The following is a 27,360-nucleotide window of genomic DNA, read 5'->3' on the forward strand; positions in this document are numbered from 1 at the left end:
TAAGCTGTAGATCTGAAATCAAACGTATTAATTGGTGATATGCACCCAATAGAAACAATACATCTCTAACTTCTAAAACAGGCTTAAAATAAAATAATTTGACAACTAAAGTTTTAAAAACATATTTTTTAACTTTATCCTCAAAAAAAATCCAAAACATTATACTTTAAAGTTGTTATGGGGGAAAACCTGTACCAGAATATTATTTAACTGAATAAAGCCAGGTTCATTCTCCATTTAACAAGAGGATTAGGGTGTGGCTGATAATTGTGAAAATATACAAATCAACTTATTTAAGAAAAATGTGCAGTCACACATATACAATCAGTACTGGAAGGAACACCACACTATTTCATCAAAATCAGGTATTCACAAAACTTAACCAAGATAAGGGTAATTTAGCTACAGCCATATTGTAATCACTATCTATGTATTTTCTCTAAAGCATCCTTTGACATATTTTAAGTTTTCTTTCCTTATAATACACCAAAAATCAAAATGTAGAAATGTAACTCCAAAGCTGTTCAATGAAAAATAATTAAAAGAAGAAATTACCAACTTCATTGAACTGTTGCAGTTGTCAAAATATTCCATAGATCCTAATGCTGTAAAATATGTAACAACATTTAAACCACAAAAACCTTTTTAACCTTCGAAAACGCACAAAAAAAACAACTCTTTCGGAAAAGGATGTCACCATTGGCATTGGGATGTCACATGAATAATTACCGGTTGTACAATTAATCAATGTAAAATAAACAAGTGAACTTTCATTCCCTAACGTAAACTGCTCTCTGTAAGACTAATACAGGTTTTCCTTATTTAGCTGTCTTGTTTAATATAAAAAAAAACCCATTTGAATTCTTGACTGTGGTCACATACTTGGTCTATTTTGTGGCTTGCTGAAGTAAAGCACAATAAAGTTTACTTTTACGTTGCTTCTAAGAAACAACTGAGGTACAATGTCTATCATTATATAACATTTTGGGTAACCTACTTGAGATGCTATAGATTGATCATGTAAACAGGGCAAAATAAGAGACTGAGTGACTATGCTGACTTAAGAATGTCTCTCTCCAAAACTTCCCCATTTAAATGTAAAGGCATCTGATTAATATTTGTTCTCACTATGTACCCTGGAAATGGCATTTAACTTAAGTCAATAAAATATATTTGTTCTTATATTTCTTCTAAAGTTTTCAGGTATCCCTGGGATATATGGAATCTTAAAATCATTAAAATGTCATGTTACTTTAATTTCAAAAAAGTTGTAGTACAAAGCTTACTTGCAAACCTCTTAGGAAAAAAACCACACATACATATATAAAATAAGTTAGAGTAAATCATCTTAAAATCATTAAAATGTCATGTTACTTTAATTTCAAAAAAGTTGTAGTACAAAGCTTATTTGCAAACCTCTTAGGAAAAAAACCACACATACATATACAAAATAAGTTAGAGTAAATGCCCCTGCCCCAAAAAAGCAAAAACAAAAACTGCAAAAAGCCATTATCATCATTATGGAGTATTGGGGTAAGACGGGTGGTAGAATATATGCTACAAAAATTGAAGCTGGGAATGAGTATTATTCATATTCATAGTACTGTTCATATTATTTTGTTTATTTTATATATATTTGAACTTTTCATAATAAAAAATTAAAGAAAAAATGTGTATTTGTTAATAATTTCCCACACTAATTTGCAAGATTCCCCTTTTGAGCATTTTCTCTCTCCTTTAAAATAGTAGGGTCGGCCCGTGGCTCACTCGGGAGAGTGTGGTGCTGATAACACCAAGGCCCCGGGTTCGGATCCCATATAGGGATGGCTGGTTAGCTTACTGGCTGAGAGTGGTGCTGACAACACCAAGTCGACGGTTAAGATCCCCTTACCGGTCATCTTTTTAGAAAAAAAAGAAAAAAATAGTAATTGATTTTTAGTTCATGTATCAGTGGACATTTTCTACTGCTAGAATGAGATGAGGATTAATTCTCTTCATATTTTTAATTTTTACAAATGTATGAGTTGAGAAACCTTGCTTACAACAGATGAATAAACTAAAATAGAAAAAATTTTATTATAGCAATGTCACTCAGTTCTCTACATGCCTCTACCTCATTACATACCAAAAGTCACACAGTAATCTATCCTCAAAATTATGCTAATACTCTTATTGACAACTTGCTTATTAGATCCTCTTTCAATTCTGTGGAAACCAAAGAACTGGAAACAACCTGGTATACAATAGGACTTTTTACCAGTCATTACAGTGATTTATACCCTCAATACCACTAACTCCAATATCTCAAAATGTTCTCTTTTGTTGGTACCCAGGAGGTTTTTGCAACCTGAACCAGTACACCATAATGAAATATGAGACACATGATTAATCTGCCTCTCTTTTGAAAAATGGGAGGGCAGCTGGACCAAAGGCAGATTAATTTTAAGAAAAGTACACACAGAAACAGATCTGGAAATTGATTGTCTTAAAACGATCAATGTTCCTTTATCCCTTTGAAATAATTCATGTACCCAGGGATATGTTTATCCCAGTTTGAAGCATTGTAGAATGCTTCACTGTACAAGTGCTTTTAGATCTCATGTTTTCTTAATTGTGAAAAAGTTACAATAATTTGTAGTACATACAGTAGTAATACATTTATTTTTCTGAGGATGGGGAGGAACATGTTTTTAAGAAACCAAATTGGATGAAATATATTTACCAAATTTCTAATCCATGCACCAAATGACTTTTTTTTTTTTTTTTTTGTCTTTTTCCGTGTCCGGCAACGGATCGCAACCCTCAGTGTCGCCCCCGTACCAGACCGGGACCGGCAACGGGATCGCAACCCTCGGCACTGCCCCCGCGCCTCGCTCAGCCAGTGAGCGGGAACCGGTCTGTATGTGGGATCCGAACCCTTGGCGGGAGCGCCACCGCGCTTCCCAAGCGGCGTACTAGCGCAGTGCGCCACTGGGCCGGCCCCCAAATGACTTTTAAAAGCAAACCATGTGGTTTGAAAAGGGTAATCAGATCCCGCTACAAAAAAATTATCCGAACATATTTTTCTATAAACATGCCTATCAAGTTACAAAATTTACCAGCTTTGAAGAAAACTATATAAATGAAAATTTGACAGTGGCAATGAGTTTTAACACTGTCTATTAAAAGAATTAATGTAATTACATTGGAGTATTTTTATACTTTGCTTTTACAAATATTCATGAATTGATTCATTACAAAGACATCTGCCAATAAATGTAATATATAAATGGCTTGTTTAAAGTCAATGCATTAATCAGAGTTATTTTGTAAATAACTCACTTTATTCCATTCATACAGTGTGGAGGTGCAAGCCAATTAAAACTTAAGAGAACACACAGGAAAGAGGCAAAAAGTGGTAACTGAAAATGATTTTACAAAATATTCTTAAGTTTATAAAATTTTTAGTTCCACAAAAAATGCTTTAAAGCCGAGTATTCTAGGAGAATTAAAAATAGATATTACTGGCAAAAACTAATGTTGTTCTAGATCCAGTATTTTCATAAATTAACTGTAAACATAAAGTTAACAGAACAGGGAATTCAGTTGGCAATAATCTATCTTTCATTAAAAAAACCACAAATGCATCAACTGACATAAACATGACATAGATAAACCAATATAATCCTGTCTTCTGAATGTTACAAAGTCCAGGGCATCATCCATTACTCCCCAGAGTCAGAAACTGCCTTAAAAACGTGGCTTATAAGCAAATCTAACAGGTTATTGTTAACATGACTAAATTGAGCATTACACATACATTAATATAAACGTGTCTTGACTTTCATGGAGCATGATTAAATCGTTTAAAGAGAGAGGAAAATCCCAATTTTTTTAAATTCAAAAATACATCTGATTTAAAAATAAAGTTTCTTTGAATGACAAAAACTGGAACCTATCACTAGAATAAAGAGACATAAACATAGAAGACAGTGTATCTTTCTGTTTCTTAAATGAAAAAGCAAAAGTGTGGCAATTATTTTGCAGTATGTTGCCCTCATTTTTCCATCCTAACCCTTAAGTTATCACCAGATCTTAACTTTTAAAGGAAAACTAGGTGAAATTCTTACCACTAAAAAGAAAAAAAATTACATAATGATACTGCTGTTTTATCTAGAAATAACTGTGTTCCTTTCATATTTATTTTTCTTCTTTCCTTTAAGTCAAGCAATCATACATTATCATCATCAAATATAACAGACTGCAACAAAAAGTACTCCTTTAACATTAGTAGCTAGCACAGACAAAAAGAAAGTATAGTACCCTTATGTTTTTTAATTATGTGCATTTTAAATATAAAACGACATTTGTTTTCAAAAAGGTATTTACCTATATAGCTTTGTTTAAAATTTTAAATATTGAAGTTTTCCTATAAGCTTAGTAGTTAAGAATTTATGCAACAGGTTCCTTCTGTCCAAATCCTCCTTTTTTCCACAATCTGCTAATCCTTTTGAACATTTGCTCTGCCTCTTCCCCCATTTCCTGAGGATCACCACCAATCCTACAAGGAAAAAATATCAATACTACAAAATTATGAAATAAAGAGTCTTACTAAAGACTCTACTTAATTTTGGGGTGGGGGGGATAACATGACAAGAATTGCTTTAATGTCACCATAATAAAGTCCTGAATTTTGACAGAAAAAAAAAATCACAAATAGCTTTAAGGTCATCAACTGAAAAAAGAGCTAAAAAACAGAATTCAAATATAGTAGCCATGGTAAAATAGCCATGCTTTGGGTACTCAACTGCAAGATCTTGGCAATGGGCCTGTTTCCTTACAGACAACAGGCACTGACTAATGTCCAAAGAATGTCTATATACACCCACTAAAAAATAGATGTGACTTTTAAGCCAATAAATCAGTATCTTTTGTATGTTAAAATTAAGAAAATATTATTTCTGCTTTTGGACAATATAGGTATGCTAGATAAAGTCAAAGATATCACTACGGGAAGCAGCAAACACCTACACTAAATATGGCAGAATGAATTACAATTAACAACAAACAGAATATCAGGAGATTTAGCTCATGTGTAATTCTACTGTTGCTACAACCTACCCAGGCATAGTTTTCTCAGCTATGTAAAGTAAGAGGCTTGACAATTTCTGTAAGCCCTTTGGCTGTGGTTTTATTACCTCAATTTCAAACCATTACCAATTTATAAACACTATTTGATCATACAAATTGCAGAGATTGCATATACATATTTATGTGAACTTTTAGTTATTTCTTAAGGAGATCCTAAGAAAAGTATTACATTCTGGGGCAGTCATTTTTACACAGGGTTATATCAGGCTTACCCCTCCAAGATTTGTATAAACATAAACAAACAAACAAAGAAACAAAAACTATGAAACACACACTAAAAACAAAACAAAAACTCAAAGCAAGTGACCCTAAATATGAATCATACCCCAGAGCTCATTTCCAACTTTGCTAGTAAATTTAAAATTTTTTTAAATTTTAAATCACTGATCAAATTTGTAAAGACAATATGCCTCAGTTAAACTTTTGCAATGTTGGACACTGATCCACACTTGGTGTGTTTCAACTCTGTATCTAATTGCTCATAATAATGTGGTTCAATGTATAGTTTACAGCTTACTACTGAACATGGTAAGTGAAAGTAATGAAATGATATTGTCATATGACCAGACATGCAATTCCCACATGCAGCATTTCAGTATAGTTTATTAAACCAGTGAATCATTAAACAAAAGACTTTTAACTGCACACAGTTAAGGAAGTCTTCTATTAATTATTTACATATGCCCTTTTTTAAGAACACTATTGGTGAACCATGTTAATCTTGCCCCAGTTTAAGAGTGCTTGAACTGGGATCTATAGATGAGTTTCAAAGGGTCCATGAACCATTCCCTGAAGTTTATGTAAAATCATGGTACGTGGTTATTTTTCTGGGAAAACCCAAAAAAGGTTCAGAATAATTCTAGTATTCTTCTCATCAAGCAATAACATATACATGCTATTGTATTATAACATAATATACATGTTATTGTCTTATAGTAGCTTTCTTTACTTCTAAGTTGTTATTTGTTCAAATCTGAATAATTACTAACGAGACTCTTCTCTCATCTCAGCATGTATTAAATTTCGTTATAAGGGCCCACTTACTTCTGCATATATCCCACTCTACAATGTAAGCTACCTAAAGACAGAACTGTACCTAGCATATAACTGCATTATCATTTTCTACAATAAGCAGTTTCTTTCACCTCGAACCGACAACTTCCTCTTATATAAAATAGCCATAAATAACTAGATGTTATAATGGGGGAAAATGAACATTTCTATAGCCTATTGAAATTAGTTATATTAAAAAATACTTGGCTATAATATCTACTTCTTTAAAGTAGAAGAATTAAGTGGGTCGATGTTTACCAAGCATTTGCCCCAAAATAACAACTAAATATATATATATGTTCTTAAGACAGTAGACTTCTATATTACGAGCTTTTTCTTATGAAGATATGAAATTCATGAAAGTTAAGAGAACTGCTATTATACAAATCAGATAGATTTTTGTAAATTGGGCGAAGGGTATAATTTATACTCAAATGTTCTTTGTGTGACCAGGGTACACCCCATCCACAGTAATGCAACTACAAAGCCATGTAGTTATGTTTTATTCTAACTTGGAATAGATAGGCACAGACTTATTGAAGAATGTATATAAATGTTCCAAACACAAATAACATTTATTTTAATATAAATAAATTTATAATTCGATATTAAAAATCTTAATTAAAATATAAAAAATCTAAAATTCTGTGATAGATATAAGAATCTATCAGAATAGAACCACTTTCAAATACTTGTTTCAAAACAACATTAGAGCTTCCAATTATTAAGGTAAACCAAACATTAAAAAAAAAACAAAAAAAACCACATACAATGCAAACTTCAAAGCATAAGAAAAATAATATAACTTAATAATTGGAATAAGCCTCATTTATTTTAATTATGGCATGACACAAGTAAAACAAATGAAACAAGTTCAATTGAAAACTTGACAACTCATGAGAGCATAAAAGACTTGAGAATAAGAGTAAATGTACTTTGTCTTAAACACAAAGTACTAGAACATCTGTTCCTACATATGTTGATAACAAACATTATACAGTAAAATGCTTTTGATTCTGTTTACATCTGTTCACTCTAGAAAAGCCAAACGGAAGAGAAAGAAAAAATATCAAAACTTTAAAGAGCAAAACCTCTATGCTTATTGTTCAGCAGACTTCTTTTTAAATATTTGCCATATCTTCAATTCAAGAGTAACTAACTGCTGGAATTTACAATAAGTCATCTGTTTTTAATTTCGGCCTTGAAATGACTACATCATTTATTTTGAAATAAGTAAAAATTCTAATCCTATACCGCAAGACTAATTTTTTTTTAACACCAAGAGAAAACCTTTCATAGTTTTACATAAACAATTCAAAATTCATCTTATGACTTAATTATTTAAAAAGTTTACTAGGTTAAAAGGAAATGTCAACATTTTACCTTTATTAATGAAGTTATAACAATAGCTCCAGCATTTACCATAGGATTATGTGGTTTATCTGTAAAATATGAAAGCAATAGTATTATTTCAAATACCTAGTACCATTTTCTCTGATGCATAGGTACTTCTGAACACATGAACTTGTATTTTAATGTAAGCCATTGTTAACAGATCTTTTTTTGACTTTTGTTTAAGTCAGATACATATAATTCATTTCCAGGATGCTCCTCTAATAATCATATAGTCAGACAAGGACTCATGTACAGAGAGACAGTAGAGTAATGTAAGAGCACACTCAAATCTCCTAACTGCCACTTACTAGCTATGTGAACCTGGGCAAGTAACTGACCCTTACTGTGTCTCAATTTTCCCATCCATAAATGGGGTAATAATGGCTTCTACACATCAGCAAGATGTAATGATTAAAACATATGATAAGTTTAGAAAGTGCCTGGCACATACTTTTTTTTTTTTTTGGTTATGAGTATTTATGGGGTACAAAGCAAATTGTCACCACTCGTGCCTAAGATGTGATGGCCAGATCCATACTGGCAGCATCTGGCAGCACTTAAGCACTCAAATATTACTACTATATTAAAAATAACCTTGGAAAAAAAAATAACCTTGGAAAAAGCACATCTAGCATGAATACAATTTTGCTTTTTTAAAGTGTTTTTGCGCTTATGCATAAACACATACATACGCAGAACAAAACACAAACACTAACAAGTGATATATATAGAATAATAAGGTTACAGGAGATTTAAACTATATTCTCTATTATTTCTTTATTTCCTGACAATAAGGATGTATTTCTTACATAATTTTAAAAGTTATTTAAAATTTTAAATTTTCTCCTAATTCTTACACAATAAATAGAATTTAAAATTTCAATTGATTACATTCCCATTCACTGCATGGCACAAACGACAAACACAAAACTGCGGACAGTGAAAACATCTATTTGTAAGCATACTTCCTAATTTATCTATTGGTAGTAGTGATTTATGTACAACCCAGCACTTCCACTCCCAGGTATGTAACCAAGAAAACCAAAAACATATGTTCACAAAAAAACTTGTGCACAAGGGCCGGCCCATGGCTCACTTGGGAGAGTGCAGTGCTGATAACACCAAGGCCACGGGTTCAGATCCTATATAGGGATGGCCGGTTGGCTCACTGGCTGAGCGTGGTGCTGACAACACCAAGCCAAGGGTTGAGATCCCCTTACCGGTCATCTTTAAAAAAAAAAAAAAAAAAACTTGTACACAAATATTCACAGCAGCATTATCGATAAAAGTCCTAAAGTGAAGACAACCCAAATGTCTCATCAACAGTTAAATGGATAAATACTGTGATATTACTCATACAATGGAATATTATAAAAAATAATAGAACTACAACATGAATGAACCTTAAAACATTATGCTAAGTAAAATAAGCCAGTCATCAAAGACCAAATACTGTATGATTCCATTTATATGAAATTTCCTAAATAGGCAAATCTATTGAAACAGAAAGTAGATTATAGTTGCCAGAGGTAGGGGGCATAGGAAATGACAGCTAATGGATATGGGATTTATTTTGGGGGTGATGAAACTGTTCTAAAATTGATTGTCATAATGGTTGTAAACTCTGTGAATATACTAAATGCTACTGAATTGTACACTTTAAATGGGTGAATTGTATGGTTTGTAAAGTATATCTCAATAAAACTGTTAAAAAAATTTTAATTAAAAAGAATCAAGTGACAAAAAAATTGATTGGGTAAATTACAGTCTACCAGTCTCTTGTACACTTTAAATGGGTGAATTGTATGGTTTGTAAAGTATATCTCAATAAAACTGTTAAAAATTTTTTTAATTAAAAAAAATCAAGTGACAAAAAAATTGATTGGGTAAATTACAGTCTACCAGTCTCTCTCAATGGAATATTAACAATGTGATTTAGTAGTACTGCTTTTAAAATTATGCAATCCCACTACTGGGTATATATCTAAAGGAAATGAAATCAGTATGTCAGATAGCTACACTCACATATTCACTGTGGCATTATTCACAACAGCCCAAGATATGGAATCAACTTACTCATCCATCAATGGATGAATGAATAAAGAAAATGTGATATTTATACATAATGAAATACTATTCAGCCTGACATAGAAGGAAATCCTGTCATTTGCAACAATAGGAATGAACCTAGAGGACATTACGCTAGGTACATGATCTCACTTATACATGTTGAGTATCCTTTATCTGAAACGCTTGGAAACAAAAGTGTTTTAGATTTCAAAATTTTTCAGACTTCGGAAAATCTGCATTATACTTACCAGTTGAGCATCCCTAATCCAAAAATCTGAAATCTGAAATGCTCCAATGAGCATTTCCTTTGAGTGTCATGTCAACATTCAAAAAGCTTCGGATTTTGGAACATTTCAGATTTTGGATTTTCCAATTAAGGATGCTCAACCTGTATCTGGAATCTAAAAAGTTGAACTCATAGAAGCGGAAAACTAAAAGGTGGTTACCAGAGACTATAAAGTGGAGGGGGGAGTGTGGAGAGGAGGAATTGGGGTGATGTTGGTCAAAGGCTACAAAATTTAAGTTAGGAGGAATAAATTCAAGAGATCTATTGTACATGATGACTATAGTTAATAACAATATATTATATACTTGAATATTCCTAAGAAAGCAGATTTTATGTGTTCTCATAAGTAGGTGAGGTAATACTTATGTTAATTAGCTTGATTTAGCCATTCTACAATACATACATATTTCAAAACATCATGTTGTTTACCATAAATATATATGATTTTTATTTGTCAATTAAAAAATAAGTAAGAAAAAAATACTGTGCATTTTGAATTACTCATGATAATGACCCGTTCCAAATGTTAAAATAAAATCTTGGTGTTATATCTGAGTATTACAATCAAGATCTTGCCTATTCCAAATTATGCTGAGAAGTTTGCTTTCTCTGAGACCACACAAAATGAGAGAGCAAGGCTGTCCTAGAAGAATATTATATGGCAAGAGAGTGCCAAGGAACAAAAATTTTCCAAATATTATCCACCTGCAAAAATAAAAACAAACCATATGCAAACAGAAAGCAGAATATAGAAAGCAGGCTGTGCTAAATTACTTTCTACTTATATTTGTGTAGATGTTCATGTGTCTGTCATTTCAGAGTTTTTTGACATTATCAGCTTTCGACCCCTAGGGCCCTAGGAGTCAGCTAATGTATGTATTCCATAAGGTATCACATAAATGGGGGAATAAATATTCTACAATTACTACATAAACTATATTCAAGACGTTTCAAAAACACTAAATAATTTCATGGTATGACAGCACAATTCTCAGATGTAATCAACTGGTCACTCTGCCTCTGGCTCAAAAGACAGACATCTGAACATTTGGAAATCCACCAGAGATAATATAACACCACCCTAATTGCAGTATAAAATCTCAGTCTAAAACCTATGACTGCGAAATCTACTTGTTTTCTTCTCAGCTGTGAAAAGGAGGACAAAGTTGAGGGGTTCATTTTAGAATTCTTACTTAATTAAAAAACATGAACAGCAGTTCATAACACACTAATTTAATAAAGGCTACCACTTGAAGTAATGGTATATCAGAGCTTGGTATACTGACAAAATGGACATGGGTAACATCTGAAATTGATGGACACATTTTTAACTAGAATGTACATAATAGATCGATTTTAACAAGTGTTTATTCTCTCTAAGGCAATAAAACATGGAGAGTTCTTTCATATTATATTAGAAGCTTTTCAAACTGCTAAGCATATGAATCTTACAAAATCTAAGTTTGCTAATGCATATATCAAATAAAAAGTATTAAAAAGCATGTTCAGCTTAATTTGGATATTTATATTTTAGGTATTACACTGGAATTTTACAGTGCCATATAAAAATTGGAGTTAAAGAAACCTAATTTTACCCCATAACACGTTTGCAATATACATTACATATGGTTTAATTCTGCAGTATCCACTCATATTCTTCCCAACCACCCAAACTTCATCCTTTCTATACAATCCAGTCGTGTCTTCCTCACGTAAATTAACTCAACTCCTCTTCTTTCTCAAATCCTCTACCCACGAGGGGTCTTCAAAAAGCTCATGGAAATATTTGCATTATCTTTTAATTCCATCTTTCCACAAACTTTTTGAGGTACCCTTGCATAACCAACACATACATTTTGGCATCTGTCAATTACATACTTGTAAGAAAAAATAGTTAGCAGCACACAATGCTTAAGTTTGTCTTCTCCCACTGCAGTGGGTTGAATTATATCCCCTAAAACTCATTGATGCTTGAATTATGTCCCCCAAGTATTATGTGTTAGAAACTTGGTCCCCATTGTGACTGTTAATAGGGTGGGAAATCCTATTATTGTAATTGAAAGGTGGGCCTTGAAGAGGTGATTGGATTGTAGGACTGTGCAAAATGAACAGATTAAAAATGATGGTCAAGGGCATGGTTCTGAGGGCTTTAAAAGAAGAGGAGAGTCTGTATGTCTCTCTCTCTGTTTCCACCGTCTTGTAATGTGAGACCCCTGGGTCACTGTTGCCACCACCAGAAGGACTTTAGACTTCCCAGTCGCAGAAACTGTAAGCAATAAATTCCGTTTTTCTTTATAAATCACCCAGTTCCATGTATTTTGTTATAAGCAACAAAACAGACTAATACGCCTACCATGTATTAGAGGTGTGTCATTGTTTTCTCATAAATTCCGTTTTTCTTTATAAATCACCCAGTTCCATGTATTTTGTTATAAGCAACAAAACGGACTAATACGCCTACCATGTATTAGAGGTGTGTCATTGTTTTCTGTATCCTACAGTATTAGCTAGATAAGTTATTCCAAGAACCAAGGCCCAAGTAGTCTCCAGAGCTGTTAACAATATACACAAGGAAGGCTAAACAAATAACTTGTTGACTTAATCACTATAAGGTAGAAAAAAATGACTTCCCCAGGAGATGGTGGTCTCCAAAACTGACATCTCCATAAAGTACCTTGTTTCCTCATTTATAGTGATAGAAAATATCAGCCAGCCCCAGCCACAGGAGCAAAATTTTTTATGCTGTAAGCATTTGAAAACTAGTTATTAAAAACTACTATAATTTCTTTATCTATTCCTTATATTCATATTAATTTTATAAAGCTAGGAAAGTATTAACAAATTTATTTTTTAAAATTTTGTAATGCTAGATACACAGACACACATGCACATATACAAAGTGTATAGTTTCATGATAAAGCCACCCTTGAAATTTAAAATATGAAAAAAAACCTTCAAATTGTTTTTTGCTGGCGCTGGTCTAAACCAAGACTCAAGAGCACAAAAATCTATTCAGAACTCAGGAGGGAATGGTATACCATTGCTTACAAGTCTCCTGGTGTTGGCTCAGGCTTGGAAAAAGTCTAAGAATATCAAGGTAAAACCTCTTGTTAAACTTTATATTTCAGTTCTTCTTATAAATCAGTGCTAAATTTCTGAGTTCTTATCATGATTTTTTCTTATATAGGCTTCATTATCAATATTATAATTTATAAAACAGTAAATATAAATGGCAAAAAATGTACTACTCATAATGTTAAGTTCATTTACTCCAAGTCCATTTTATTTAATTTTTGTTTCCGAAATACTTACTAGCATTCAAATTCCTATATTTATTTTCTACACTTTATATACCTCCCTCAAAGTCAATAAATTCACCAGGAACACCTATTCTTTGATTTTCATAGGAAAGTACTAATTTTTCTTATAAAATGTTTAATCTTACTAGAATAACGTTAATTCTTTCAATATTAAATCTGGATGTCAATGAGCTTAATAAATACAGTGCTTCTGCATATGATGTCCTTACTGAAGGTGTTAATTTATGGTAACGCTCATAAAATCAAATGTGGCGTGAGGATAGAAAAATTATTGTAAAATAGGTAAGAAAACGTAATTGGGGCCGAGCCCGTGGCGCACTCGGGAGAGTGCGGCGCTGGGAGCGCAGAGACGCTCCCGCCACGGGTTCGGATCCTATATAGGAATGGCCGGTGCGCTCACTGGATGAGCGCGGTGGTGTAACCCGTCACGAAAAAGACAAAAAAAAAAAAAACATAATTGTTCTCAAAACAAATACAAATAGAAGTATAAGAAAATACCAGTCTTATAACTTCATTTTAAAAATTAATAAAACAATAATAACTGTAAGGTACATTATATTTTTTATCCAACAGAGAAAGAAATACAAGTTATCACTGTAACCTCCATTCTTACCTTCTTCAATTCTGTATCTTAACTCAATCAGAAACCTAGTATATGACTGAAAGATTAAAAAACAGAAACCAACTCATAGGAATAAAGTTTAACCTAGCTGTGCAGATTCAGCTACAGGTATTTAGATTTAAAATCTCTATCAGATCAAAGTACTAACTACCTTTGTCTTCCCTTTTCTTTTGAATTCCTCTAAAGTAATAAGACTTGTTAGTTATCCACCTATTTAACACAAGATATTTCTTTCAAATATTAAATGTATTGAAGGAGAAAAAGCAAAACACCCACTAAAAAAAAAAAAAATCTCAACTAGGCCACCATAAAAACTTCTTACTATGAAAGTTTTCAAATACTATCTACAATATACAAACGCAGAAAAAATAGTATACGAACATCTATATACCCATCACTTAGCTGCAATAATTACCAACAGATAGTAATAATTATAGCCAGCACTCCCAGCTGTCTCCATTGAATTATTTTTAAGGAAATCCTGCACATTTTGAGATTTTACTAGAAGATATCCCGTATAGGTGGTTATAAAGAGAAAATCTTACTTCCTGCTCCTATCTTCTCTCTAGCCCACTCCCCAGTGGAATGAGATGCCTAAAGTAACCATTTTTTCCCGTGGCTCACTCAGGAGAGTGCGGCGCTGGGAGTGCAGCCCGGCGTTCCTGCCGCGGGTTTGGATCCTATATAGGGATGGCTGGTGCGCTCACTGGCTGAGCGCGGTGCGGACGACACCCAGCCAAGGGTTGCGATCCCCTTACCGGTCACGAAAAGAAAAAAAAAAAGTAGATGATTAAATTATCTCTATGGATTTCACAGAAATCCCACTACAAGTGAAAAAGAGTATGAACACTTGCAATTTTCTTCAAAAGAAATTTAACAACTTAGATTTAAATAGGAAAATAAGGCATTTCTTTTTCCAACCAATTTTATGTAATTCTTACCATCTTCATTTAAAAATAGTTTGTTGAACCTTAATCCACTTGGCTCTTTCCCAACATATCGATGTACATATTCAGTTCCAAGATCATTAACAGCAATGGCATATTTCAAAGGTTTTACACAGGACTGAAGACAAAAGGGAACTTTAGTATCTCCAATAGAATGCCTATTTAAAAATAGATTGAAAAAATAATTAACATCAACTGGAAAAACAGTAACTGCCTAATTAGAGTTATTCTTTTTACAGGTTAATTCCAATTTACAAAAACTTTCCCATAATTCAGCCACAGAAGTTTACTTCAATATTAAAGAATAAATATATTTATTTTTAAAAAGACACTGTAAAAAAAGGCAAAAGCTTAAAAACACTTAGACAATAAATGATGGTTCTAAATTAAGATAATAAATAATTAAGTAAGGTAGAAATTTTCCTCTGAGGGCAAGAGGGTGTGCCCTTCCTTACTCCCACCTGTATTCAATCACATAAAATGAACTAGCCCTTTTAAAAATTATTCACCTTTTTTTTGTACTCATAGCCTTAAGCCATGGCTAATACATGGTTAGAGTTAAGTAGAGCACAGTTCAGATTCAATATGAGTACTATTCTCCGAGAGCCTGTCTATAAATGCCTCATCTTGTGAACCATATCTACTCATAATTCCAACCCCATTAAAAGAAACAGCATCCAGGGGCGGCCCATGGCTCACTCGGGAGAGTGCAGTGCTGATAACACCAAGGCCATGGGTTCGGATCCCGTATTGGGATGGCGGTTTGCTCACTGGGTAAGCATGGTGCTGACAACACCAAGTCAAGGGTTAAGATCCCCTTACTGGTCATCTTTAAAAAAAAAAAAAAAAAGAAAAGAAACAGCATCTAGTTTTATAAATGTGATAGAGCTGTCATTAAGTTCCAGCAGGCAGCCATCATCACCACGTAAACAAACAACAGAACAAAAAGAAAGCTTTATATGTTACCAAACTGAAAGGTACAGGAAGTAGAGAGAAGATATGAGAATGAAAAAATTCTGGCCAACCCAATTATAATGCAAGCTTATAAAAGCAGAGATCTTTGTCTTATTCACTAGTTTATCCCAGGTGCCGTGAAAAATGCCCCAACACATCACAGGTACTCATTCTTTCAGAGTGAAACTCAATCATAGTAAGACTGGGCACTATTAATGATTACCCCAGGCAGAGGTTAATGGAGACGTCAGAGGTAAAACAGGAACGTATGGCTACCTCACTTCTAAGTCTATTATAGAATATAAACACATATGTATACATAGCAAAAGCATATAATATTTTTCCTGTCAAATTTATGATTATACATATTTATGGGATACAGAGTTTATTTCAATACATGTATACAATATGTGATGATCAAATCAGGGTAATTAGCACATCATTGTAAAACTTAATTTTTTGTGATGTGAACGTTTGATCTCCTCTCTTCTAGCCATTTAATAACATGCAGTAAATTATTATTAATTATAGATGCCTAGACTGACTATACAATCACCACAACTTATTTTTCCTATCTAGCTTTAATTTTGTGCCCATTAACCAACCTCTCACTTTCCCCCTCCCGCCTCTCCTTTCCCACCTCTAGTAACCACAGTTCTACTCTTCCTTTCTAAAAGTTCATGTGTAAGTTATATTTTAATAAAAAAAGAAATAGATACTTTAATAAAATAAAAACAAAAAGTTACATCTCTGAGCTAAGTCTTCAAATGAGGGAAAAAAGAATATTGAATTTTCTCTTTTGGCATAATTTTTCTGAAAAAAACAAATTATAACATGATAATAAATCTTTATGTCTGACTTCCAGTACAATAATAAGGTTCATTCTTGAAAAAATATTCCAAAACTTTACCATATTTTACAAGGGCGTCTTTTAATTCCTTGATTTTTAATCAAATCATTCTCTTTAAAGCACCCTCACATCATTATCCTTTTTATAATTCTCCAAGTTCCTAATTAGTTTGTGCCTGTGCCTGCAATTTGAGCATTTCCCAAATATCGTTTTTATGAACTTCATGAAATCTTACATGCTTTGCACTTGACTTTTCACTTTGCAAATGACCAATGTTGGAATATGTCATGTTGCATTGAGTTAACTCTAATGCTAGTCATATCAGGAAATTAAGGAACAAAGATAATGACAGGAAGGGTAACCAATGTTAAGCTAAGAAATGGGGACTCATTTTATTAGCAATCAGTGCACTAGAGGATAACGTCATGTTTTCACAAGACTGCTTATCCTAAGCAAATTCGTAACTGCAGGTACTTGAATAAAACTCAAATAACAAGAATACAACTAAATAAGATAAATGAAATGCCTCATAAAACTTAGTATAAGGTTACTGTTTCAGATGAGTTTTTTAAGATTATATTAAAATTTCGGTGCCAGCTTGTGGCTTACTCGGGAGAGTGTGGTGCTGATAATACCAAGGCCATGGGTTCGGATCCCATATAGGGATGGCTGGTTAGTTCACTGGGTGAGCGTGGTACTGACACCACCAAGTCAAGGGTTAAAATCCCCTTACCGGTCATCTTTAAAGAAAAAAAAAATAATAATAATATATATATATATATATATATTAAAATTTCAATTTATTAACCTCCTTGAAATTATGTCATAACTAATTTCCATTATAAAAGATGGTCCTCTCTACCTCATGCTCACTATTATGGAAGACTTAATGCTTAGAGTTGGTTTTCAGGGATTTAAAATAAACTTACCTCTGTCCATCAACTGTGCAAACAGACACACCCCACAAATCCGGACTGAACTTTGCCAGTTGAGGAATATAATCTGCAACCTATCCAAAATATTGGAAATAAATTAACATATATAATACAGTCAAATAATACATTTTCTTCTACCCAAAAAATCCTTATCTCAATTTAACTTCTACCAATGACTATTATTTTGTAACACTCAGTGGCTTTGCAGTCCAAGTTAAATACTTAAAATATTTTAAAAGCACTAAATCCAGTGGCTTCATTTAACTCAAATTTTTTAATTAACAAAACACAAGAAAACTACACTATTTTACTCTCTATACTTCAAGTTGAGCTGAATTTACTAAGTGATTGGGTTAGGAAATAGACACATCAAAAATGTTACCTTTCCTCCAGACTGCTTTTTAGCACTTTCATACAGCTCATCGATGTGTGAGGTAAAAGACATAAAGTCAGGAATGACAAACTTTCTTCTAAAGGCTTGTGTCAACAAAACAATGTTGCTCTGAACACATCTGTGGAATGTAAGGAAAAAAATTAATAAACTGAGAGCCTTTCAAATATTAGTATTTGATATTAAAAGTACTAATTAGGAGAATATTAACCCCATACTTAAGAGATAAATTCATGGTCTTATAAAACTACATTCTACATTATTTTCTTTCCTTCCAGCAGTCTTTCATGTAGTTGCTTGTAAGCTATTGAACAGGTTAGAGAAATAAATCCGACGTGCCCAAAAATTGTGTCAAAAATTTAAATGACAGAGCATTCCACCAGGTTTAAGGATTAAGACTATCTGAAACAAGTTTATTACTCTACCAGAGTTGATAAACATTCAGCATGACACTAGATTAACAAAAATTAGACTTTAATATTTCATTGTTGAGATCTTCAGAAATATACCTCTCAGGGCCGGCCCGGTGGCGCACTGCGATAGTGCGCCGCTTGGGAAGCGCGGCGGCGCTCCCACCGAGGGTTTGGATCCCACATACAGACCGGTTCCCGCTCACTGGCTGAGCGAGGCGCGGGAGCAACACCGAGGGTTGCGATCCTGTTGCCGGTCCCGGTCAGGTACGGGGGCGACACTGAGGGTTGCGATCCGTTGCCGGACACGGAAAAAGACAAAAAAAAAAAAAAGAAAAAAAAAAAGAAATATACCTCTTAGTTCCTCTATAACTATCACTAGTAGTGCACCAAAAAAAATAAACATTTTTCATTATAACATATTTTTCCTGAATTACGTTTTGAAAAATTTGCATTTCTAGGTCACACAAATTGGAGATAAAATCAACTTTGTTTAGACAGACTAATTTATCTCTTAAATGAAAATTTTATTAAAATGCTTGTAAAGGGCCGGCCCCGTGGCACACTCGGGAAAGTGCAGCGCTAGGAGCACAGCGTCGCTCCCGCCGCAGGTTCGGATCCTATATAGGAACGGCTGGTGAGCTCACTGGCTGAGCGCGGTACGGGCGACACCAAGCCAAGGGTTGCAATCCCCTTACTGGTCATGAAAAAGACAAAAAAAAAAAATGCTTGTAAAAATATATATATAATTTTAAATAAAATTTCTCATAAAGTAATAATTAATTTTATATTACTGAGTCAACAAAAATGTTAAATTAGATTATTCCATTTAATGTAAGAATTGTAGAATTGTAGAATAAAAATGTTTCACTGTTAAAAACCATTTAAAAGACATGATAGGGCTGGCCCGGTGGCACACTGCTACAGTGCGCCGCTTGGGAGCATGGTGGCGCTCCTGCCGAGGGTTCGGATCCCACATACAGACCGGTTCCCGCTCAGTGAGCGATGTGCGGGAGCAACGCCGAGGGTTGCGATCCCGTTGCCGGTCCCGGTCCGGTACGGGCGCAACACTGAGGGTTGCGATCCGTTGCCGGACCTGAAAAAAGACAAAAAGGAAAAAAACAAAACAAAACAAAACAAAACAAAAAGACATGATAAACCATGTGGATAAGAGGGCATAAAATCCAGTGATTTGAACCAATATTTTGCTTTGTTCTACAAAGGATTTAAGCCAGAAAATCAACGTATTAATGTAACCTTAAAGACGAGTTTTGTAAATAGATTTCAGCCAACCATATACTCAGAGTTTCTGAAGATAGTCTTCTTAAGACAGTCTTAGTAACTAGGTAATAGAATATTTAACTGATAAAGGAAGAGTAGATAGACATGGGCATCAAGCCATAATATCAACTATAATAAATCTTAAGGGTAAGCCCTTATCAGACATAAAATCAAAAGCTAACAGTTGAAGTATTAAAGTCAAACTATTACTATGGGAAGTTATTTATGTAACTGAATTCCTCATGGATATGTAGTACTATATTAGCATCTTCTTTGGAGAAGAAAAAAATTGGCATTTTTTAAAAAAGTAACTACTAAACTTCCAGGATTATTCATCCTGTTTAATCCTCAAAACATCGACACTTTGAGAAGGATTTCCCCACTTTATAGATAAGAAAATGAGACCCTAAGATGCTAGGGAATCTGCACTAATCATAAATAGAGAAATGAAGATGTAGCCATGCTTAGTATTTCTTGTTTGATCTGTGGTAAATAAGAAATTTTAAAATTTCAACATTTTAATTCAAGTTGTTCTAAATGAAACATTAAATTAAAATGAGAAACCAGGTTTCACATTTCAACTATTAACAAAATTCAAAATATATATTCACTTGATCAATGTAAAATAAACACATGGGTTCAAAATAAAATCCTAATAGAAATAGCTATTGTTTCAGTGATAGGGATTCCCCTATTACAACATAAAAAATTATAGTCCTAATTTCCATTATTAACCTATAGACATAGTATTAATTGACATCACAGAGCTAACAGATGTTTACTTCAATATTTTGGTAGTTTTCTGATAGTTTCAACATTAATCTCAAAAAAATTACAATTGCTTTAATATTTAAAACGTTTCCAATGGCTTCTGGAATTCAACTTGCAAATATCAGAGTTGCAAGAGATATATATCAAAGAATGCCGTTCTCAGAGGAAAAAAATTAAGATAATTCCTGAACAAATTTAAATTATTAACCTACTATGACTATTTATTTTAAATTAATAGTTCCTTTAAAAGGAGGATTTATAATTAATAAAATTGTACAATCAGTGAAACTTTGGGGTTATTTTGCTCTAGCAGAAGATGCTGGTAAAACTGTGGCAATAGCCTTTGCTGCTAAAATACCATAGCTAACAAAAGCAATCCTACCACTAGAACAATGTCTAAATGCATACTGATGAGAATTCCAAATAGAAAGGCTTTTCTTGGGACTATTTTAATAAAATGTCGTGAGTCTAACTAGAAAATTAGAAGTCATATAAATGAACTCTGAGGAAGTGTTTAAGCATTTCAGAACATTACATTTTTTGCTTTTTTCCGTTTTCTTATTTGTAAGCTGGGAATAATCACTTTCTTTCCTTCTTTAAGCATTTATGACAAACAACTGTAATGCACAACAATGTTTTACAAAATACTTCTGACATAATTTTTCACTACTAAAATAACATAGTAGATATGAAAGTTTTTAGAAAATCAAACAATATACAAATGCATAGACTACCATTCACTTTCTCCAAAACCAAAAAGACCAAAAAATTACAACTGCACATAAAAATAATTCTAATATCTATAAGGTTAAAAAATACAGGAATAAATGGATTAGTTTTCAACACAATTTTTTTTTTTTCTATTACTAGTTTTAAGGATTACTAGCATCAAAAACAATTGACGATCTAGACGGGTACAGGCAGTCTCCAACTTTCATACATATTACTCCAAAAAGTATGCTTAGAACTCATTTTCTCTTGTTAAAAAAAAATTCATACATAATAGTTGTTTCTCAAATGTTACCTACGAAGGCTAAATATATTAACCCACAATACATTTTAGGTAAAATATCAACACATTGACTTCAACCAAACCTACCAACTTTTATAAATTATTTCTCTGAGAAAATAAATTCCATGTTTTAACATCTCTCCAGCTGCATGAAGGTGAAAGAGTTTACTTCTGGCAACACTAACTAGATAACTTCTTATATTTGAAAAGAGAGAAAGAACTCTGGAAGAATCACCTTCCCAGGTGACCTGAAAAGGCTAATAATCAGAGGTTCTGAATCACCTCATTCTAGGGATGAAACAGAAATCATTACACCTATAATTCATAGTTTTCCACTGCCTGCTCATATGGACCATTAAGCATTTGTCAAGTTGGGAACTGCCTGTATTACGATCATAGATATTTATAATTGGATTAGTGTTTAAAATAATGATAATTATTATCCCTTAATATCATTGTTGGTAGAAAATATTATGATTATATCCTGGCTTCATAATCAGACTACTTACATTCCTTTAAATTTCATATTTCAACACAGCATTATGTTTATAAAGCACAAAACACTTTTTATTTTTCACAAAACATTTTTAAAAGTATTAAAAAAATGTGTAAGATACTGCTTCCACTTAAAATTCCAAAGCATTCCTATTATCTTATCAACAGATCTACCTGCCATCTCTCTGACAACTTTATTCACAGATACACCAAAATAACTCCCCAGAAAGCACCATAATCAGGTAGTACCTTGCACAGATAGTCCATGAACACTAAAAATAAAATAATCACAACTGCAAAGGCACAAATAAGTCTAGAAATAATATTCTTCCCTCCACAATGAAACAGGTGCTGGTGACTCAAAATTTCTAATTGCAATGATTGCAACCAATTGCAACACAGACCTAAAACCTACACTTTAAGGTCAGCTGAGTTAACAAAACCAAGAACCTCCCAGTGAAAAGTCAAGAATCCAAAACTGTCAGCAGTGCTTTACAGCATGCCAGGAAACTTCACAGAACTTCAGTTAAATACTTATACCTTCGAAGATTTAATATTCCAGGATATTCCCAGGAAATATCTAGAACAAATCATCCAACCCGCAAAACAAAATAAGAGTAAATACATATATACACACAAATAAACTTTCAAAGCAAATGTAGAAATTCTCTGGATCTACTTCACCTAAGCCTATTGTCTCAAAAAAGCCAATGTCTTATAGTAGTGTTTACAGTTTTATATTAGATTCCACTTAACTATTAGTAGTTTAAAATACAACTTGACTCTTTGGGATCCATTACAAACATGTTGTCCATTAAATTTTTAAGTAATCAAATCAGTAGGAACACATTAATGAAGATAAATCATAAACAAATATGCGAATATAGAAATGTCAAAATAAATATTCTCATTCAATCAAATCAAGGCTTTACTATCCAAAGTTGTCTTTAGTTCATAACTGTTTTAAGGCAAATGAAAATACTTAAAAGCCTATGTATTACTATGCCTGAATGAGGAGAAAACGAGACAATGCAGATATGTAAACGTGAGGAATACAAAACTGTCTGAAGCCCTAACATTTTATGATGTCATCTAAATCACCTTGTAGGAAAGAACTATGTTGAGAAAGCCTGTAAAATATGTACATGAATGGGGGAATCAATACAAGCAATGACAGGACAAAGGGTGTGCTCTATTCAAATTGAGTGCAATCACTAGGTACTGTAAATTAGAAATATCTGTGTACAAATTTCCATAAAACAGATAAAAGAAAGTATACTCTTGGCCCAGTGTATTAGAGAACCTTAACGTGCACCAAGATCTTCAAAAGAACGATGTTTTAAGTCCCCTTTTTCAGTTACACAGGAAGCACTGGCCTTCAAAGATGCAATTTTGTTTTAAAAGCAAAATCACCATATATCATAGCAAATCACCATTAAAGGTTTGGCAGAAATTTTTACTTTTTAAAAAGATCTTTGTCTAGCATGACACCATCTGATGTTGTTTGAAGAGTTAATCTTAACATATCCATACACTCTTTCAACCTGGGATCAGACGTTCGCAATCCTGTAGATTTGAGTGCCTGTTTTTAAAAAAATAAGAGTTTGTAAATATATAGTGCAAATAATGTATATGCTTATTCCAAATACAAGTTTTTATTCTGTATATAAAAATTTCTACTCAAGCCTTGAACATGTATATGGCATTTTAGTGTCACTATTACCCACTTTCTGGACAAGTTTCTCATTGTTTCTTTCTCTTTCACAGATTACCTTGAAATGAGCATGATAAAAATTTGAAAACATAATAAGAGAAACAGTGTCAGTCAGAATCTACATATAAGATGACCTTTAAGACTACATTTCAATTAATACTATATTATTGATTTAGTATTACCAATTTTATAAAAGTTAAGATAAATATAAAAACTTACTGTAATAAATTTATGAACAGGTATTTTCTCTTGTCCTTCAGCAATTGTATAGAACAGCAAATCCTCCAAACTAGGTAACAGACCCTGTTTTATTTTACTAAAGGGGAGAAAGAATACAAAATTAATCCTTGTGTGAACATTCTAATGGATTTTAACTAAATCTCTTTTTAAATAATCATTGAAACAGACAACTGAGTTGATGTACTCATCAAGGCTATAGTCATAATAAATGTTGATTTATCAAAATCAAATCAGTACTACTAGAAACCACAATGCAAAACAAGTAAAAAATGACTCATTAATGCATAGATATTTTTAAAATCCCAGGTTTTGAAATCTTGGTTATCAACTCTAGTTGTGCTAATGCCTAGTCGTGTTTGGTGAGATCTTATTATACAGCCTAGTGCAATCACCCAATATTAACCATAGAGCTCAGCAAATGTTCAGGTAAGAGTCAACACTGTTAGGTTGTTTTCATTTTTTTTTTTAAGTATGATGACTATATATATTATTCAAATAGTTAACCTGATTGTAAAATCTGGGAGAAACAGCAATTAGTCATTGGACAGTGGTGATTAAGATCAAGTGCACAAGTTCTTGAATCCTGACTGTAATACGAGCCTGTAAACTTGGGTAAATTAATTAACCTTTCTGTGATTCAGTTACCTCATCTGAGAAAGGGGGATAATAGCGCCTACCTCACAGGGTTGTGAGGATCAGTTGACTCAATATACTCAACACCTGCAGAATGCTGCCTGGTAGAGAGTAAATACGCAATTGATGGTAGTTGTAGCTATTATTTCTAAAGTCATCCAGGAAAACATACACAGATCAAATTCCAAAAATCATAGAGATTATTAGAAAAATTTTACCATTAAAATCTTAACTAAAATAGTATAATAATATGCTATGATTAACCAAACTTTTCAACAAGAAAGGAATTTCTTCCTATCCACTGAAAAGCTTTCAAGTAAACAAATTATGATAAGCCTATTAAAGGTCTTATTTTTTTGGCTCTGACACTGAAAATAACAAATTTCATTATTCTGAATATCAATGATTGTGTAAGTATTATAGTGATGTTATTAGGATTACAAACCTAAGGCAGACGAACTCCCTCTCCACCTATCACTATTTATTAAAATGGCAGGGGGAGGGGCCGGCCCAGTGGCGCACTGCTACAGTGCGCCGTGTGGGAGCACGGCGGCGCTCCCGCCGAGGGTTGCGATCCCGTTGCCGGTCCCGGTCCGGTACGGGTGCGACACTGAGGGTTGCGATCCGTTGCCGGACACGAAAAAAGACAAAAAGGAAAAAAAAAAAAAAAGGCAGGGGGAAATACATACATAATACATGTGTGTGTATGTGTGTAAATATATATGTATGTACATATGTCCATATAAAATATTCAGGAAAGAACCTTACCTGTATTTCAAGAAAGCAAGAGAGAATATGAGAGACAGAAAAGGAGGAAATACTCATTTTCTTAAAATTAATTCAGAACTTAATATAGTCAGTTCTGTATTAGCCATAAGTATAATGGCAATTTTCATAGGAAAATTATAAACATTACTTTTGCTTAAAAAAAAAAAACTGTCACACAGCAGAAGTCTATTCAAAATTGTGCTTTATACTGTTGAAGAGAGCTTAGAAAAGTTTAGGAAAAACATCTAGAAGATATCTCAATATTTTCTGGATTACCCAAAGATTATATAATTGTTCTATACTTTAATAACACCACATGTATTTAATTATTTCCTAATATAATTACTTCCCAAACTACTATTAATGGTACATATATTTCTACCTTAAAAGACAATAGAGTTGGCTGACAAAGAATATATATTTACATACACACATATAAAATTCCTAAAAGAAACATTAATATTGGCACTAATATCGTTTATATTCGGTTTCAAAACTGTTACACCAACTTTTAGTTTCTAAAGTCAACCTTAAAATATACATATATAAAATTCCTCCTAAAAGAAACATTAATATTGGCATTAATATCACTTATATTTGTTTTCAAAACTGTTATACCAACTTTTAGTTTCTAAAGTCAACCTTAAAATATATTAACTTCACAGCAATGTTTTTAAAAAACTATCACATAGGATTATCATAAAATTTTAATGACATATTCTAAATATATAATTATTTCCTGAACCTATTTTTCCTCTTAGACAACTTAGTAGCTAAAACTTATCGATCATTTATATTCTAGATACTGTGCTAAGTGTTTTATATGCATTATAATTTAATCCTACAATGATCTTATGACAGAGATACTATTATTATACAAAATATAGTATGGTTCCTGGTATATAGCAGAAGCTCAACAAACTTATTACTTGTTGAAAAAAATGAATAACTTGATTCCCATTTCACGGATGAGGACACAGAGGCTCAAATAGGTTAAGAAACTTCCCAAGGTTGCACAATGGCTGAGATGGACTTAAATCCCGTTTCTCTGAATCCAGAGTCCAAACTATTTACAATTACACTATACAGTGTCTCTAACTTACTGGCTTTTATGAGGTACAAACAAGTTCTCTAGGTCTTAACCTGATCTAATACCATTAAACAGAGTTCAACAATACTGATGATCTCATATTTAAAGAAAAATTGAACCAGTTGTCAAAAAATCAGTGAATAACAACATATCAATTATTTACAGAAAACGGTTTGTCAGATAAACTTCAGATAGTGGTAGCTGATCACTTTTAAAAACTGCAGAATAAGCTTTCTATGTATTTATCACACCAGTAAATGGTATTTGCTTTGCTTAAAAGCTATGTAAATAACATAAAATATAGACTTATGGTACATAGTGCAAAAAAATTAAAATGCCCATGTTATTGTCATAGCTAGCAAAAAAAGTAAATATGTACTTGCTTTTAAAAAGAAACTAATTTTTATCCACAGGAGAAACAATTTAAGCCATCCCTAAAAAACGTGCTCACAAAATAAACTGTCAAAATTGATAGAAATAAATTACTACTTATCTCAGCATTTAAAAGCTCAGACTCTAATATCTGAGAATTAGTTAGCTTCAACAGTCTAGTGAAGAAACAAATACAAATATTCTCCCCAAATTTTCAGAAAGGTAGAAATTATTCCAAACATCCTTCTTGCTTTACTCGCTTTCTCTCCTCAAATTTAAAGTCTTTACAGCAATACTTCACAATAACACATTTTGCTATTAAAATTTAAAAGCTAAAAACTATGGCTTTCAGTAACTTTATAGTAACTACAAAATCCTTGAGAAGCATTTCAGTTCTAATTACAAAAAACAGATTATTGCGGAATTTCAAATCATCATCAACAATTACTGATAAACCCAACTAAGCCTTCCAGATTCCCTGGAAGGAAAAACATAAAATGGTTAAAACACCCAGAAGTTAAAACAGGATATATAGAAGAAAAGTAAATCCAAAGAAAAATCCTTCTTTCACATCTTTTTATTCCTTCCCTTTCATTCTCTCTCATTTCCTTTCTAATTTCT

The 27,360-nt window shown here is 32.8% G+C and overlaps 1 protein-coding gene across 1 annotated transcript in view; it reads right to left on the minus strand.

The window, feature by feature from the left end:
- Window positions 1-27,360, minus strand: part of GLS (glutaminase) — a 78,927-nt gene that overhangs the window by 40,887 nt on the left and 10,680 nt on the right. The window contains 6 exon segments of the mRNA XM_008569671.1: window positions 7,567-7,625; window positions 14,818-14,981; window positions 17,557-17,636; window positions 17,945-18,074; window positions 23,383-23,504; window positions 23,856-23,952. Of these exon segments, the coding sequence (XP_008567893.1) occupies window positions 7,567-7,625; window positions 14,818-14,981; window positions 17,557-17,636; window positions 17,945-18,074; window positions 23,383-23,504; window positions 23,856-23,952 (652 nt within the window).

Source organism: Galeopterus variegatus, unplaced genomic scaffold (genome assembly GCF_000696425.1).
Source record: "Galeopterus variegatus unplaced genomic scaffold, G_variegatus-3.0.2 Scaffold523, whole genome shotgun sequence".
NCBI classification, from domain to species: domain Eukaryota; kingdom Metazoa; phylum Chordata; class Mammalia; order Dermoptera; family Cynocephalidae; genus Galeopterus; species Galeopterus variegatus.